Below are 19,471 nucleotides of genomic sequence, written 5' to 3'. Positions count from 1 at the left end.
ACGAAAACTAGTAAGCAAAATAAAGCAAATAAACTTTAACAAAGGTTATGTCACTAGGATCTAGAAAATAATTACAAAATCCATTTTAACATTGTGTCTCTAAACTTGATGTCGAGAACGACAATTCTGTATTTTTATGTCTAATGTTTTTTCAGCACAATCATCATGGATTCTGCTGAGATATCACTGAGTCTATTGTGTAACTGTTCCGTGATTCCTGAACCTGTTGAGCACCTGAGGCCTGCCTGAATGACATTGTGGTAATCCCACTACAACGTCATGTGTCAGTCTCGATAGACAACTCCTTGTTGTTGGCACCTATTTTCTGGGCTGGTATTACTCACCATCCTGCCTCATCACTCGTCACACGTGGTCTCTATGCTGACAATGGTTGTACGTGAAGCACATAATATACTGTGGTATGGAGTGAGCGAAAAAATTTAAAACTGCAACCCTTATTCTTTATACAGGGTGAAGCGAAATCTGCGCACTCAGGCTTTGCAGCACGACTCCTCACATGTCAGCGATAAAGAAGTGTCTCACAAAATTTCGTCCAGCAAATACATGCAGCAGAAAAAGGACGTTAAAGAGTCGCCATCTGGTGACACTGTAACCACATGTATGGTAACTACCTCTGTCTGCACAAATCAGTTGTGCTGTACAGTTGGTGCAGTGGATGGAGTTTTGGGTTAGCATGCAGGAGGTCGATGGTTCGATATTGGGTTGGGGCGCACGTTTTTTTATTTGATAATTTAATTCTGACATTTCATACTGTAATATAAACCGTTTTTTAGATCACAGGTATCCTAAATTTCCAACATTTTGTAACGTTGAACATAACAAATACATGGTTAGACAAATAGGAAAGAGACAGTTGAAACAAATGACCTGTTTTAGGGCAAAATAACTACCAAAAATAATATCAGTTTGCAGATTCTAAAGATCATAGCATAGTACAATAACACAACATCTACTCATCATTTATATTACATGTAATATGAGCGCTCAGAAGTCGCACATTAGCAATCAGTGACAATAATAATGTCCATATTAACGACCACATGACCTTCAAAACAGAATACGTTGTCCTCAGAACAACAGATGCTCATAACGAGCTGCTTGCATGTCCAAACATTGCGCAACCCACTGGATCATACAGCTCTGGACCCCTTACAACAAAGCTGCATCCACAGTAACAAGAGCAGCATGAACATGCTCTACCAATTCTTCCACTTTCTTCAGTGGAGTAGAGAACACGTGCTCCTTCAGGTGTCCCTACAGGAAGAAATCCAGGGGATATAGGTCAGGTGAATGTGGAGGCCACACAACTGGATCTCCACGTCTGAGCCATTTCCCTGGAAATGTTCTGTCCAAATACTTTCGCACACTAATTCCAGAGTGTGGAGGTGCACCATCATGTTGGAACCATATCCTCCACCGAAAATGTAGTGGAACATCTTCCAGCACATCAGGCAGATAGTTTGAGAGGAATGCATGATACCTTCGCGCAGTCAACTGGTCAGACAACATGCAGGGGTCCAAACACCAGTCACCCAATATTCCAGTCCTGACGTTGATACCAAAGTGAACTTGACATCCATGGTCGCGGGTAATGTGCAGGTTAACCTCACACCAGTGGTGGGCATTGTGCACATTGAAGACACTCTCACGAGTGAATGCTGCTTCATCCGACTGATGGTGTTCACAAAGTCATCATTGGCTTCCTGTTGTTGTTGGAACCATTCACAGAATTGCATCCACTGATGGCGATCTGCAGGATGCAGGTGTTGTGTGAAAGCATAATGATAGGGGTGCAGTCCATGCTCATGCAGCAAGTTAATGACAGTTCGTCGCGAGACATACAGCTGCCTTGCTATGCTAAGTGTACTTCGCTGAGGTTCTTAGTGTATGACCTCCAGAATAGCTTCCTCAGTAGCTGAAGTATGGCGAGCCCGTGGACTACCTCTGCTGGTAACAGAGGTGCAGCTCCAGATGACAAAGCACATTTTTATCTGGATTGCGTCGACGAGGATATCGAGCAGCATATTCACAAATGGCAATACTTGCCCAGTTATCAGATGCACCAAGGACAAGGAGCATATCCACATATTCATCGTTTGTACATGCCATATGTCTGCCACAATGGTTGAGAGGTTTACAATGAGAAAATTAGGTATGTGTACACATGTACATTGGAGTCTGTCACGAGTGTGTTACTCCTCTCACAACTGGTCCCTGTCTGGTGGACAGCACATACAGTATAAACACGCCATCAGAACTGCACGCTGTTCCACCTAACATGCATTACCCCTCTGACAGTTACTGTTCTGCATGATTCATCCCGACACCGCTAATTGGAAATGTTCGGTTTCGAATTACACTGTTTCCCTAAAGGTACTAGAAGCGAAGTTTTCACAGTCCGATCGATAGAATAATAAATATTATTATTTTAATGCATTGAGATACATACTAAACAGCATGCGGTTACCAGGCTCAGTGTTGAAAGGCATAATTACTGGGACCATGGAGACAACACATAAAAACAGTAACCGAGTTTGGACATTATTTGCGAAGCATGTTGCTAGTCCTATTAGTAATGTGAAGTCCTAACGAAATGTAATGGACCTGAACGAAACAGGAATAATAGTTGGTACTAATCTATGGGACCACTGGATGAGGGTACAAAGAAAAGAGGTTTCACATCTTGTAGATGAAGTGGTGCAAATAAATTCATGTCCATGACATGGAAATGGTTTCTTTCAAAGCTGACCATTCTTCCCTTTCTACAATTGTAGTATGTAAGTACAGATGTTTTCTAGAGGACCCATTGCAATCACTGTTGACAATTAAGATGCCAGATACCATACCACCTAGACTACATTTAGCAAATGAAAAGCATATGCCTCATCCCAGGATCGAACCATCGACCTCCTGTATGCTAACCCAAAACCTCTATCCATTGCACCAACTGTATAGCACAACTGATATGTGCTGACAGAGGTAGTTACCATGGATGTTGTTATATTGTTGCCAGATTGCCACTCTTTAACGTCCTTTTTCCGCCGAATGTACTCGCCGGGCATTTTTTTTGTCGACAACTTGGGAAGAATCTCGCTGCAAAGCCCGAGTGCACGAATTTCGCTTCACCCTGTATAAACCCTTATTTTGTTACTAGTGAAACGACTATTTGCCAACGGCCATGCCGCAATGGTAACACCGGTTCCCATCAGATTACCGAAGTTAAGCGCTGTCGGGCTGGGTTAGCACTTGGATTGGCGACCATCCTGTCTGCCGAGCGCTGTTGGCAAGCAGGGTGCACTCAGCCCTTGTGAGGTAAACTGAGGAGCTACTTGACTGAAAAGTAGCGGCTCCGGTTTCGGTAACAGATATACGGCCGAGAGAGCAGGGTGCTGACCACATGCCCCTCTATATCCGCATCCAGTGACGCCTGTAGGCTTAGGATGACACGGCGGCCGGTCTGTACCTTTGAGCCTTCATGGCCTGTTCAGGAGGAGTTTAGTTTTTTTTTTTTAGAAGTGACTATTTATTGAGAATGATGTACAGAAAACGAAAAATGCAATGCAGCTCTAAAGTGAGCAAAAGACAATACCTACATCTATATCTATACACTGCAAACCACCTTGAGGTGCATGGCAGAGGATACATCTCACTGCTTCAGTTATTAGGGTTTCTTCCCAATTCATTCACGTATGGTGCATTGGAAGAATGGTTATCTGAATGCCTCTGTGTATAAGGTAATTATTCTAATCTTTTTATCAGGATCCCTAAGTTAGTGATACATAGGGATTGTAGTATATTCCTAGAATCATACGGTTCTTATAAATGAAAGTCAAACTACCATTTTTCAACTTTAACTTTACAAACATGTAAAACGAAATTCTATACAATGTTTGTGAAGTAGATTAGTGAATTGTTAGTTTGAATATGTGTTGGTTGGAAATGAGTAGGTTTATTACAGACAGTTAACTGCGACCATCTCACTATATGTTGACGGGTGTTGCAAAGTTAGGTAATAAACTATGTCAACACCATTCAAGGGGGCTGTGTAATACTTCTTTTACAAAAATTAACCACACTATCGATAATTCCATAGATGAAATAACGACCTCTTGTAATTTTTGAAACAAATGACATTAATTTATTTAGAGGGAGATTTTGTCTTTTTCTCAGTTATTCAGTCTCTCTCTCTCATCTTCTGTCTCTTCATAGATACACAGTGTAATAATGAAGTGCAATAATTTCAACTACTTGTACATTTATGACTGTATATGTTAAAACAGAATACTAATGTTTACTAAGATTTTTGTTTTCGTTGTCCTAATGCATTTTATTTGTTTCAGAATTTGTGAGACGACAACTTGGAATTCTTGATATAGTGTCACGATTGATGGGCCACCATTACAGCTGCATATAAGCAAATTTGCATAATCAATGAGAGAACCTGCCTTCATCATCGTTTAATGATTTACAAAGTCCGATTACAGTTTATTGAGTGCATTTTTATGCATACCAGCATTGGTGTTTCAAGCCTTTATTACTGATAAACGGTCTAGTATCACCCTGTTGATGATTGAACATGGAAACCAGCTATGCTAATCATTTTATTTTCTCTCTTTTAAAGTCCTGTCTTCATAATAAATTTTTGTCTCTCCTAAAACTTATATAGGAATCTTTTATTATAAACCAGATACAGAGGGAAAATATTATTATAATATGTGAACACTGGCTAACTGAGCCAGAAATAGAATACCATGGGCGCATTGAACATCTGTAATTGGTGAATCAATGGTGCAGAGTTATTTCTATCCATGGTGGTGTGTCTGTGTTTGTAAATAGTAAGCTCAGTGCCAACAAGAGTGACACAGATATTTTCTGTGTGGACTTGGATCTAGACTTGGCTGCCCTGGGACTGCCAGATGTTAATTTAATTGTTGTTTCTGTGCATTATTCCCTAAATGGTAATTCTGAAAACTTTGTCAGCAAACTGGAAAGCTGTCTGTGTCATCTAGTGTGACTAGGAGCAAAAATTTCCACATGTGGAGACTTAAACATCCACATTGGGAAGGTAGTGACAAAGTGAAAGATTTTATCAACTTCTTAAGTAGCTATGGACTATTGTGGCACATTATCTACCAAAAGACGAGATGTCTGTCTAGATAGATGTCAAAAAACTAAGTAGTTGGGACTACAAAGTAAGTGTGTTTGAGCTTATACTTGCAGATTACGATGCAGTTATCATAAAAGTATGGACAAACTCAGTAAGTACACAACAAATTCCCAGCTGACTTTCAAATTATGTCTTGAGAAGTAGGGTTATTATAAAGAAAAATTTAAATAATTTTAAAACTGCCTCGTCCTCTATAGATTGACATCATATGTCTGAAGAATTGAATGACACATTCAGTTCCATGGTTTCAGACTCTTAAAGCCAAATTTGATGAAAATTTTCCACTAAAACCCAAGAGATATCCGACTGCCTGAATGTTTTCATCCAATGTATTTTCAGTTTCCTTGTTCACACAAAGACAAATCCTGAGCCCTACAAAAAGAGAAATTAAGTTCATCTACACAGCACTCATTAAAAATACAGTATGGACAGGCCAAGATGTTGGTTGACTAAGATACAGAACAGGTTCCCAATCGTGAATTAACTAAGATACAGAACAGGTTCCCAATGGTAGCCCTTAAATTATTTAATGGTCTACCAAAGGATATTCAGTTATTACCAATCGAACGATTCAGAATTAAAATTTTGTGTATACCAGAAGAGCAACCTTTGCACAGTATTGAAGGATACTTCTCTAATGACAGAACAGTGTCTACCTGAGCTGCAGCTCAGAGCCAATGAAAACAGCAGCATCTCTGTGGTTTTACTACACTGTGTTCTAATATCGATTGTCTTATAATTGTAAAGTATGTTGTAATCTAGTTTTTTACTTCATGTTTTATAGTATCTGATTTAGTATCATAGTTTAAATTGCAATACTGTAACCATATTATTGTTGTAATGTTATTGCAAACTTGATGCTATCTGTCCAGTCATGGCTGGTGAATGTCATAGAATTGGTAAAAAAGATAATGTCTTTTGGGGTCCAACCCAGAATATATTTTCGAAATTACTTAAAAGTCTTAACAGTTATCTGAAACACTGGACTTTATTTATTCAGTTGTATTTTCCACCAGACATAACTTTCTTTTAGAAATTTTGTTTGTTTTAATTACACCATTAAATTCACAAGAAAGTTCTGAATTAACTATAACATTTAGCAGATGTTTAACAGTAGATACTGAAATTCTACCTCTTTCTTTAGACCAAATGTTCTCCATAATTGAAAAAAATCTTTCTTCAGTAGTTTCTGGTACTTTTTTCTTCATGCACATCAGAAAATTCTCGAGTGTACTGCGAGCAATACGCACATTCATTGTTACTGTCCTTACAATATATAAAAAAAAATTGTGTTCCGGTTGCAGGTTAACGTTAAACACACAATTTATTTCCTCATTGCTAAATGATGAGACAAAAAACGAACAGAGAAAAAAAACTGTCCAAAACGTTTACGAAGTCTAATTACTTCAGACATGAAACCAGCATAAACGCACTGCTCATGTAGTGTTGCCAAATGAAAACTTATAGCCTGCCCATGGACACCAGCGCTTGCGCCAAGGTCGGCTGAGTGTGTGTTTAAAAACGCGGTGTCGAACATATAGGTCTAAAATTTAATAATATTCTCCAACGACGTTTTTGCATTCCCGGACAGTTCCAAAACGCCAGGACTGTTCGGGCTAATCCCAGACGTGTGGTAAGGCTATGCAGATACTGTTACATTCTTGAAATGCAACACAAAGCTAATAAATAATGACGTCAACATTGTAAGTTGTGTAGAATCCAAGTATCCTATCAAAATGTAATTTTCGTAGAAAAGTAAAATATTCGAGTAAACAACTATTACTGGAGATACTTTTACTATATTTCGATATCTATAGTCATGTGTATGTGGCTGTTTTTCATTTTCAAAGATTTTTTTTCGTTTCAGGTTCTGTGTTGAATCTCGCAAAGCAATCGAACATTATTTTTCCTCAATAGCAGCTGTCCGAGCGCTGCAGCAGAAGTTAAGAAAGAAGCTCCCAGAAATCTTTACGGAGCTAGAACCTGATTCACATTTTTTTCTACGAATGCTTAAAAAAATCCAGCTATAACTTCTACTATTTATTTCATTTGATAAGCGCAAATGGGATACCCGATTACGTGCATTCTTAATTACAATGTCTTAAGTTATGCGCACCATAATAACCATTATATAACGTTAAAATTTACGTAGTTCGTAAATAGGAGGCTAGTATAGAGATACAGTTCAAGATGACTGCACGACTTTAATAGCAAACAGTTTGTTAGCATACAAAGGTATCAAAGTGCAGCGCTGATCAGGCTGACGCAGTACCACTGTATCGAGAGTCGTATGTTAGTTTCGTGGAGTATGTGACTTTCATAATGTGTGAGTGTGTGTGACAGTCTGACAGGATATTTTTTCAAAATTTAAGTCATTAAACTTAAAGCTTCCTCTTAAAACGCGGTGTACAGTGAAATTGTTTTTTGGAAAATTGCAAAATTTGTTTACTTATCAAATAACGAAAACGGATAGTTAAACTTCATGGTGCATTTTTGAGAACTTCTGCTTTGGATAATTTATCACTTTGACATATGCAATGGAAGTGAAAGAACTGTTTCGTGAGAGCAGGTGGATATATGTGTGGCCTGGATAATATTGGAGAAATGTTAACTGGCATTGACGCTGGCTTAACACCTGTTTCATTTCTTCTAGATATCCTTCAGGTTTGTCAGCGTTACTTCTGTCCATCTATTCGCCGTTTGGATTGCTGCTGGCAGTGCTCAGATTTTTGTTTGGACTACAGCTAATCCTTACGAGTAGACTGCTGCCACAGCTGTCTATCGCTAAAAGGTGATTAATAAATACATTATATAATTCAATTGACGAAAAGGTTGGGGGGGAGGGGGGTGGGTGGCACATTTAGAAACCTTTGTAGTTTTTATGCAGCAAATGTTTGTCATTGCGAATTTTAGTTTACAGGAATTAACCTCTGACGCACAGTGATGTGTGAGCAGTTTTCGTGTTGCTGAAGATATTTAATTTGCTAAAAATACCTACTTTTTGAGATGTACTTCCATGGTGACATATTCAGGTGTTAAAAGTTGAATTTCAGGTGTCACAAACTAATATTTAAAAAAGAAATTGTATAGTATTTCAATCTGAGAAATCCTTTGATTACTTGTCTGTTGCTTCAGTATTTCTTTGAGATTTTCACCTGTATAATGAAGGATGGTTTTAGTAATTAGGCGTTGGTTGTATCCTGATGATTTGAGGTTGCATTTTTGTGTCACCAGTTTACCAAAGGTTTGTTTTTGATAAAAACCTATTTCTCATAGCATTTGTTGTTATAGAATTTTTCTGTACTGAAACATAATGTCTCCTACATTTCACACATTGTCGATTGAAGTTGGGCCTTCCTCATTTATCAGGTGATCGTGTAATAGGAAATTACAAATGGCAATGCTCTGAGGTGTCAGTCAAAGTTGCTGCTTGCTGTACATAGCTGCTATACTCACATATTGGAACTTTTTGTGTCTGAAATAAGCAGGTGACCGAAATATGTGGCCGAGGGTGACTGATATTGCATCCATGTCATTTAACATGTTGTTGTTGTGTTGTGGTGGTCATTGTCGTTGTCTTCTTCAGTTTGAAGGTTGGTTTGATGCAGCTGTCCATGCTACTCTATCCTGGGCATGCTTCTCCATCTCCAGATAACTACTGCAGCTTGCATCCTTCTGAATCTGCTTATTGTATTCATTTCTTGGTCTCCCTCTACAATTTTTATCCCCCACACTACCCACCAACACTAAATTAATGATCTCTTGCTGTCTCAGAATATGTCTTATTAACCTAGCTCTTCTGCTAGCCAAATTGTGCCACAAATTTCATTTCTTCCCAATTTGTTCACTACATCCTCATTTTTTTGGGGGGTGATTTACCCATGTAATTTTAAGCAATCTTCTGTAGTGACTTATTTTGAAAGTTTCTGTTCTCTTCTTGTCGAAACTGGTTATTGTCCATGTTTCACCTCTATACATGGTTACACTCCATGCAAATACTTTTCAGAAAAGGCTTCCTGACACTTAAGTGTATATTCAGTGTTAACAAATTTCTCTTCTTCAGAAACACTTTTCAGAACACTGTATCATTAACAAACGTAGGTCATGTGATGTATTTTTTTAATATTGTTCATATCAACACGAGTTTGATTTGTCCATACAAGCTTTACAAAAATTTCCCTAATTTGTATGTACATTTTAATCTGAAAATTTAGAGCTTATTTCTGTTTTCAAGCTGCCTGTTGTGTTGGGGTGAACATTGTTGTTGTAGCACATTTTGTTCCTATGTTTCCAAAAATCTTAAACGATAATTAGAAATAGTTCCTTAAGATAAAATGTTGGTTTCATTGCTGTCTGTTTTCATTTCTTATGTTGTGGTTTATATAAATTTTCTGTATAAAACTTGATCCATAAAAGTACCTCATTTCAGCAAACATAATCTAGCTCTTTTGGTTTTGTGTTAGTTACACATTTGCTATTAAAATAGAAGTGACTTTTTAGTATAGTACTGTGGCAGCTTTGTGACATGATGTTGCAGCTAAATGTGTGCTTTTTCCTCTGCTCTTCCCGTCGATCCTGATTTGTGCTTTCCCTTGTTTTTTTAGATTCCTAGACAAATGCCAGGATGGTTCCTTAATCGAGGCCATGGCCGACCACCTGTCCTATGCCCACAGGCTACTTGTCCGATCCACATAAAGCATGTTGTCTGTGCTGTGTGTTGTACGTTTGGCCTATTGATCTGCACTGTTTTACCTTGACAAATACTGGATTTTTGTGAGAGGATCTTTCAGTGGATAAAAATAAATCACATAGTTAAAAAAAGGAATGAAAGCTCTAGAGAGAATCTAGGCTGCATCAATAGCAGCTTAATATTTGCTGTAATTTGCTTAAACAGCTTTGATTTATATTCCGGTCTAATTTATTTGACTCATTGGCTCACATGTGCAAGAATCTTAGCTAAGAATAGTTGTGGTATTTAAAATAATTATCGTCTAGTAGGCCTAATTTCTTTTTAAATTTTCTGAGACAAGAATTTAGATTTTGATCATTTGGGGTCAACCGAAGCCTCCAATCCCACCCGTCGGCTTTGACCCGTGACATAAGGCTGTTGTTGTGTGTGACGTCATGATGGCGCCGAGTTTGGTTTGTGAGTGTGCCATGTTTGTAAGTGTTGTTGTGTTGCGGTTCGTGGTGCCCTCTGGTGGTGTGTTTAGGGGTTTTGTGTTGTGTGCTGTATTGGGTTCAGTTTGGTGTTATTGCTTCTAGTGGCTGGTTCTCATTTTGGCTGTGTTTCAAGCAGATTTGGTTTCAGTGAGTTAACAATTTACTGGTTTTGTGTGAAAGTTATTGTAGTGCTGTTTGCTGTAGGTCGTATGTTAATGTGAGTAAATTAATTTGTTGTTGTGACTCCATGCTATGATGGGTGCGACTCAGTTGGAGCTGATCAAATTTCTACAGCTTTTTGGGTTTATTATGGAGGTGGTTAAGTGCGCTGTCTTTTGGAAGGAAATGACATTGGCAAAAGTTCCGGTGTCTCGGACCAGGGACGGTTATATGTGGCAGTGCTGTAGGGATAACCTATGATGCTCCATACATCGCAGTTCCTGGTTCGAGAAGTCTAGTTTGGGCGTGCACAAGATTGTGTTGCTGATGTATTACTTTTATTATAGATCCTCTGAAAGCTTTTGCACACATGAGACTGACGTGAATGAGAGGAGTGTGCTTGACTGATTTTCATTCAGGGGTAAGTTGGATGGGCCTGGGGTTGTGGTATGGGTGGACGAGTCACAGTTTGGGAAAAGGAAGTACGGGTGGGATAAGGCTGTGGTTGGTCTCTGGGTGTGGGGGGCTGTTGTACCGGTGGAGTGGGTGTTCAGAATGTGTTTTTAGGTTTGTGGACAGGCACTCTGAGGCAGAATTAGTGGGGTTAATTGACGAGTTTATAGAACCAGGTTCCACTCTAGTTTCAGATGCTTTTCCTTCTTATAGGGGGTTGGGTGAGAAGGGGGTACAATCATTTAGTTCCCATGCTTGTCCCGTTAGTGTCATTAGGTTTTTGAGGAATGTGTGCGTTTTGGTTTTCAATGTATTTTCGTGTTTGTTGTTATGTTTACGTAATGACGTCATAGGCGCCTTATTGGAGTCATGGTGTATGGTTGTTTCCACCATATTTGTGGAATATATATGGGCCAAAGCAGACGGGTGGAATCGGACGCTTCTGTATTTCCATCATTTGTACTCAAATATGCAACCCTCAAAAGGCTTTGTCCATTAGTTTATCTTAAGTCATTAAGTTTCTTGTTTGGGTACCTATTATTTTATTTCATTAAATTAGAGGTAGTCATGTGGAATGTAATGTGTTAAAAATACAGATTAGGCTAGTTGTTATTATATTAATGAAATGAAAAGTATTTAATATTTTGTTTCCATATTCAATTGTAACTTGCGATGGCATGTGGGCCCCGTTGATAACAACATATAACAGAAATTGCAAAAGATTCGTAAACTGTACCTTATTATGTTTGCAGGTCTTTGCCTCTGGTTTTCTTGTGTATAAAAATAATGTAGTGTATGTCAGTTACTTATCCATTGTTATCATAGATAATGGATTGTGAAGAGTAAGCTTTACAATTACAATGCATGGAGAAATATGGCTGCACTGAAAGTGTTCATATGACTTAATCCCTACATATTTTGACACAAGTGAAACAAGGTTTTTATCAAGTTTAGTGGTCATGATCTCTAAGTAAATGATCACATTTCCATATGATTTAACATCTCAAAAGTGAACTTCATCTTAAAATAAGAAAGGGTTAATTACACTTAGGCCTTAAATTAGCTATTGGGATGTGACCCATAACTAGGTGCTGAGAGTGGGAGTGGCATGAGATGCATCAGTATATTTCATAGATGGGTAGGTTGTGGAATATTACTGTGTGAGACACAGGAAGGATTTTCCTCAGTTACAGACATAGTGGCAGGTTTGTTGAAGCCCTGGTGAAGAATATGAAGTAGTTGACACAGTGCAGTCTGATAATATGTGATGAGAGTGACTGGAAGTAGTTCTCTTTTAGCAGGTGTCTCATGAAAGTGGTTGGAGGAATGGTGACATGTGGATGTGGCCCAAGAAAACTGTTTGCAGACTTGTTTTGTAGGGTATTGCCTGTCTGAAGACATCAGTAAGATCAGTGTACTGGGGACAGATTGCTTGTCACTGTTGATGTTCCATCCACATATGACCAGACTTCATAGAGGACTTTCATTGTGGAAGGGTGGCATCTATCAAAATTGGGATGTTGTTCATTGTTAGTGTGGTTAATATGGACTGAAGCTTTTGTGGAACCGCAGGAGGGGTAGATACTGATATCTATTGGGCTGAAGAGGACAAGATTAAGTGGATAGGAGAGATGGTATTGAGGCTGTGGAGAAATAAGTACAGAGTATCTTGAATCTGGGTCTATGTCATGGCAATATCATCAATAGACCTGAACTAGACAAGGGGTTAGCATCTCGGATGACTTGAAAGGTTTCATCTAGATGGCCCCTAAGTCGATTGACATATGAGGGTGCAATATGTGTGCTCATAATTATGACACAGATTTGTTGGTGTATTTTCCCCTCAAAGGAGATGTAATTATGGATAATTATGTAGTTGATCAATTGTACAAGGAGTGAGGTGGTGGTTTTGGAGTCAGGCTGTTGGAGAAGGTTGCGTTCTGTGGTAGGGACAATCTATATAGTGCGTGGTTTTGTGTTAGGTAATTTTAATTGAAGACATTGTCCAAAAGCTCAGCAATGTTTACACGCTACGGTTGCAGGTTCGAATCCTGCCTTGGGCATGGATGTGTGTGATGTCCTTAGGTTAGTTAGGTTTAAGTAGTTCTAAGTTCTAGGGGGCTGATGACCTCAGATGCTAAGTCCCATAGTGCTTGGAGCCATTTGAACCATTTTTTTATTTGCTGTCAATCCCTCAACACTTCAGTTATGTTGTTAGTGGTTACCTTAACTGCATTTATTATTTGTATTCTGCCAAAAACTTTCCAGTATCAGATTTATATTGATTTATGTAAGATAAAGGTCAGGTGTTATGAAAGCTTGATAGATGTAAAGAAAAGTAGCAGAGTTGAATCAAGGGTAGATCAATAGAAAGAGAAAAGTTAGTGTGTGTCATCAAAATAATGAAGGGGGAAGTTTGTTATATAATCGACAATGTGAATATTGTACATGTTGGATGCAAGACATAAGTAGTTAAATTCAGAACCTCAGTTAAAAACAATGTCCTCTGGTGATTCTATGAATTCTGTATTATCAAATTTCACAATATTATTCCAGTAATAGAAGCCAAGATAACTGTTTGCCCCATAAATTTTGGGCTGGCCGTCTCACAGGATTTCGTTTGCCCTAATAATTTATCCATGCCCTGGTTTTGTCAGTTATAAAAGGATGTGCTCACTGTAGGATGTCTAGAGTAGACTTGGCACCTTTCACCATGAATGGTATGTTGTAGTAGGTAGCATACTATGCAAGTATCATTCCCTCTATTACATTTTTGGGATGGTGAACAGGAAGAATGAAGATTGTATATCTCCATGTCAGTTTGAAATTCTTTTCATGGATCTTATAATGTAATTGGATACATAAAAAAACCTACTCACCAAGTGGCAGCAGGAGAATACATACACTAAAAAAAGGTTTTTGGGCATGCAAGCTTTTGGAGACAGTGGCTCATTTTCTGGCAGAAGGATTGAAGCAGAAGCAAGAGGGTTGAAGAAAAACAACGGGAGAGGTTTGGAAAAAGGGATAGAGTTTGTAAAAGTCACACAGAATCCGGGTCAGGGGAGACTTACCAGACAGGACGACAAGGAAAGACTGATTGTTGGGGAGTGCATCAGAAAGATTTGAGAACCTGATAGATTAAAGGTGGAAGACAGGTTAATATGAAAGACAGAGATTGCTGCTGAAAAATTGAAATGATCGTATGGCGTTTATTGGCTGGGACATCCCCTCTGGGGTTCGGCCGTCGTATTGCAGGTCTTTTTAGTTGGCGCCACTTCGGCGACTTGCGTGTCAGTGCTTATGAAAATGATGATGGACACACAACACCCAGTCCCCTGCCGGGAATCAAACTGGCCCCCCTTGCATGGTAGGCAGTAACGCTACTGCCGTGCTACAGAGGCGGACGGAGAGATTGCTGCTAAAACATTGTGAACAAGTTAATATGAGTGAAAAGCTAAGTGCATTGTATGTAACACAGATGGGAGGGGGACGGCAAAAAACAACAGGTCTGAAAGTTAAAGATGTAGAAAACTAAAATGGAGTGAAGAAAGTAGTAGTTACTGTGAAGAAATTCTGAGACAAAAGAAATTAACATAAATTAAGGCCAGGTGGGTGGCGAGAACAAAGGCCATGTTGTAGCATTAGTTCTCTCCTGCGGAGTTCTGAGAAAATAGAGTATCGTGGAAGAATCTAGATGGTGCATGTGGCGAAACAGGCACCGAGACCATGACTGTGAAGCTGCTCTGCATCAGGATATTGTGTATTGCCAGTGTACATTTCCTGCTTAAGCCCATTCACACTAACTGATAACTTGGTAGTTATCATGCCAATGTAAAATGCCAAACAGTGTTTACACAACATCTGGTATGTGATGTGTCGTTTCACAGGTGGATCTCCCTTTGGTAGTATGTTTTGCCACGTACAGGACTGGTGTAGTTGTGGTAGGAGGTTGCATAGGGTAAGTCTTGCTGTGGGGATGGTCACAGAGGTAGGAACCATTGTGGAGATCGAGAGGACGACGAAACGCTCTTCTAGGTATGATGGGCAAAATCTCGGACATAATGGATCTCATTTCAGGACATGACTTTGAGGTGTCATGTCCTTGTTAAGACAGCTGATTAATACATTGAAGACCAGGATAATATTGGGTGACAAGTGGTGTGCTCCGAAGTTGCTTTTTTGAGGGATCAGAAGTACCAGGATTGGATGTGATGGCCTGGGAAATCTGCTTTTGAACTAGGCTGCTGGGATAATTACCTCCAGTGGAGGCCGAGATGAGCATAGTGGTCTATTGCTGCAAAGAGCCTACATCTGAAAAAATACATTTGCCTCAAATGCCAAGGCTATATGGGAGAGAACATTTGATATGGAAAGGATGACAACTGTCAAAATGTAAGTACTGTTGTTTGTTAGTAGGTGTAATGTGGACAGAAGTGTGTGGCTGGCCTTCGATGAGGATGAGATCAATATCAAGGAAAGTGGCATGGGATTCAGAACAGGACAATGTGAAATTTAATTGGGAGTTGGTATTTATAGATTACAGGAATTTTTAACAGTTCAGCCTCACCGTCAATCCTTATGGCAAAGATGTCATCAATGTATCTAAACCAATCCAGGTGCTGAAGGCTTATGGGTCCCAGGAAAGTGCCCTCCAAGCAATCCATGAGAAGGTTGGCATAGGAAGGAGCTGTCCTGGTTCCGATGGCTGTACACCTGATCTGTTTGTATGTCTGCCCCTCAAAGGTAAAGTAGTTTTTGGAAAGTATAAAGTTGATTAAGGTGAGCAGGAAGGATGTCAGAGGTTTGGTATCTGGTGGGAGCTGACTGAGGACATGTTCAGCAGAAGGTATACCATGTACGTGAGGGATGTTGGTGTAGAGGGAGATGGCATCGATGATGACAAGCAAGGTGTGTGGTGGGAGTAGAACATGCACAAATTTCAGACCATGTAGGAAATGGTTGGTGTCTTTGATGTAGGAAGGAAGTCTTTGTACTATGGGTTGCATATGTTGATCAGTTAAGGCAGATATACCCTTGATGAGTGCTTTGAAGCCAGAAACTATAGGATGGCCAAAATGACGGGGTTTGTGGATCTTAGGAAGAAGGTAAAAGGTGGGAGTGTGTGGTTAGGGTGGGGTAAGAAGTTATGTGGTTTGAGGTGTTTGTCCATGCGAGGGGCTTGTGGTTTTAAGGAGGGACTGCAGGTTCATTTGCCATCAAAATGCCATCCCTGCAGTCTCTCCTCAAAACCTGAGGCTCCTCTGGAGGACTTAACACCCCAGTCTGTAGAACTTCTTATGCCACTCAAACCACACATCCTCACCTTTCACCTTTTTCCTAAGATCCACACATCCAGTCATCGTGGTCGTCCTATAGTTGCTGGCTTCAGAGCACTCACCACACGTATATCTACCTTGATTCATTAACAAATGCAACCCATAGTAAAAAGACTTCCCTCCTATATTAAAGACATCAACCATTTCCTAGGTTGTTTGAAATCCATGCCTTCCCACTCCCACCACACACCTTGCTTGTAATCATTCATGCCACCTCTCTCTACACCAATATCACCCACATACATAGTGTATCTGCTGCTGAACATGCCCTCAGTTAACGCCCACCTGCTTCCAAACCTCTGACATCCTTCCTGCTCACTTTAATCAACATCATACTTACCAACAACTACTTTACCAGTGAGGGGCGTACATACAAACAGATCATGGAATTGGAAAGCAACTACAATTGTTTAGTAGTGGTAAGGCGTCAGGACCAGATGACATACCTATAAGATTCTGTAAAGATTATGTGAAAGAACTTCCTCCCCTTTTAGCAGTAATTTATTGTAGATTGCTTGAGTAATGAAAGGTACCTAACAACTGGAAAAAAGTGCAGGTCATTCCCATTTTCAAGACAGGCCTTAAGACAGATCCACACAATTATAGACCTACATCATTGATATCAATCTGTTGTAGAATTATGGAACATGTTTTATGCTCAAGAATTATGACGTTTTTGGAAAATGAACATCTCCTCTATAAAAATCAACATGGGTTCTGCAAACAGAGATCCTGCGAAACTAAGATCACTCTGTTCCTCCGTGAGATCCACAGCACAATGGACAGTGGTGCTCAGATTGATACCATGTTCCTGGATTTCAGTAAGACATTTGACACCGTCCCGCATTGCCGTTTAATGAAAAAAATACAAGTTTACGGAATATCGGAGCAGACTTGCAATTGGATTCAAGACTTTCTTGCAGATAGAACTCAACACGTTACACTTAACAGAACTAAACCGATGTAAGGGTAATACCTGGAGTACGACAGGGAAGTTTGATAGGACATTTGCTGTTTACAATATATATAAATGATCTAGTAGAAAGTGTCGAAATGCTCTTTAAGGCTGTTTGCAGATGATGCAGTTGTCTGAACAAAAGTAGCAACACCAGAAGATAGCAAGAATTTAAAGAACGCCCTGCAGAGAATTATTGAATGGTGCAGGCTCTGGCAGTTGATCCTGAACGTAAATAAATGTAACATATTGCACATACATAAGAAGAGAAATCCACTACTTTACAGCTACACTTTAGATGACAAACAGCTGGGGCAGCATTGCCGTAAAGTATCTAGGTGTAACTACCCAGAGTGACGTTAAGTGGAATGACCACATAAAACATATAGTGGGAAAAGCAGACACCAGACTCCGATTCATCAGAACAATCTTAAGGAAATGTAACTCATCCACAAAAGAAGTGGCTTATAAGGTACTTGTTCACCCAATTCTTGAGTATTGTTCATCTGTCTGGGATCCCTGTCAGGTAGGACTGATAGAGGAGATAAAGAAGATCCAACGAAGAGCAGCACATTTCATCATGGGATCATTTGGCTGGTGAGGGAGAATTACAGGGATGCTAAAGAAACTCCACTAGCAGGCATTACAAGAGAGGCGCTGTGCTTCATGGAGGGATTTACTATTGAAATTTTGGGACAGCACCTTTCAGGAGGAGTCAGAAAACATATTACTTCCCCCCACATACATCTTGTGTATTGACCATGAGGATAAAATTCAAGAAATTAAAGCTGATACAGGGGCTTACCGACAGTCGTACTTCCCATGCACTATTCGCGAGTGGAATAGGGTTGGAGGGATCAGATAGTGGTACCAAAAGTACCCTCTGCCATACACCATTAGGTGGCTTGTGGAGTATGATGTAAGTGCAGATCAGGTGTACAGCCATGGGAAGCGGGACGACTCCTTCCTATCCCACCCTTTTCATGGGTTGCTTCGAGGGCACTTTCCTGGGGTACATAAGCCTTCAACCCCTGGATTGGTTTAGATACATTGATGACATCTTTGCCATATGGACTCGTGGTGAGGCTGACCTGTTAAGATTCCTGAAACCTCTAAATACCTTCTCCCAATTAAATTTCACATGGCCCTATTCCGAATCCCGTGCCACTTTCCTTGATATTGATCTCATCCTCATCGAAGGCCAGCTACACACTTCTGTCCACATTAAACCTACCAACAAACAACAGTACTTACATTTTGACAGTTACTATCCTTTCCATGTCAAATTTTCTCTCCTGTACCGCCTTGGCATTTGACACAAACATTTTGTTGGCATGCAGATTCTTTATAGCAATACACCACCATTCTCACCTCAGCCTTCACTGGAAATAATTACCCCACCAGCCTAGTTCAAGAGCAGATTTTGCTGGGCCATCATATCCAATCCTGGTACCATTAATGCCTCCAAAAACCAACTTCAGAGCACACCACTTGTCACTCAGTATTATCCTGATACTGAATGTATTAATTGGCTACTTTGACAAGGCTATGACATCCTATAAACATCTCCTGAAATGAGATCCATTATGACTGAGATTTCGCCCACTATACCTAGAACACCTTTTCCTCACCCTCCCAGTCTCTTATTAGTCAGCACATACATACACACACGCACGCGTGCGCCGGCGCGCACACACCATCTGAGTTCTTCCCCCAGACACCAGTTTCTCAGCACTCCACAGGTGGGAACTAATGCTACAACATGGTCTTGGTCTCGCCATCCACTTGGGCTTATTTACATTAATTTCTTCCCTCTCAGCAGCCCTTCACAGTAACTCCTCCTTTCCTCACTCCGTTTTAGTTTTCTACATCTTTCATTTTTTGACCTGTGAATTTTTCGCTGTCCGCTTCCCACCGATGTTATATACAGTACACTTAGCTTTTCACTCATGTTAACTTGATCACGATGTTTAAGCAGTAATGTCTGGGTGACTTTTCCAGAGTCTAACCCTTTTCATAAACCTCTCCAGTCCTTTGCCTTCACCCCCCCCCCCCCCCCCCTCCTTATCCTTCAGCCTTTCTACTACGAGGAGGAGCCACTGGCTCCAAGAACTTGCTTACCTAAAACCATTTTTTATGTGCATTCTCCAACTGCCACTTGGTGAGTAGACTTTTTCTCTATCCATTTACTTTATATTATCAAAAATCGATGATTTT

The 19,471-nt window shown here is 39.9% G+C and overlaps 1 protein-coding gene and 1 pseudogene across 1 annotated transcript in view; both read left to right on the top strand.

Moving 5' to 3' along the window:
• The first annotated feature begins 3,189 nt into the window (after positions 1–3,189).
• On the top strand, positions 3,190–3,307 carry LOC126177772 (5S ribosomal RNA; annotated as a pseudogene).
• Positions 3,308–7,192: 3,885 nt separating this feature from the next.
• LOC126174958 (lipid droplet-regulating VLDL assembly factor AUP1-like) overlaps positions 7,193–19,471 on the top strand; it is an 86,959-nt gene continuing 74,680 nt past the window's right edge. Inside the window, exons 1-2 of the mRNA XM_049921424.1 lie at positions 7,193–7,757; positions 7,842–7,979. Coding sequence (XP_049777381.1) covers positions 7,726–7,757; positions 7,842–7,979 — 170 coding nt within the window. The 5' untranslated portion in view covers positions 7,193–7,725. The remainder of the gene's footprint in view (positions 7,758–7,841; positions 7,980–19,471) is intronic.

The sequence above is a fragment of the Schistocerca cancellata genome, chromosome 3, assembly GCF_023864275.1.
Source record: "Schistocerca cancellata isolate TAMUIC-IGC-003103 chromosome 3, iqSchCanc2.1, whole genome shotgun sequence".
NCBI classification, from domain to species: Eukaryota; Metazoa; Arthropoda; class Insecta; order Orthoptera; family Acrididae; genus Schistocerca; species Schistocerca cancellata.
Note: the sequence above shows the minus strand (reverse complement) of the source record. Positions and strands in the feature narration are given on the sequence as shown.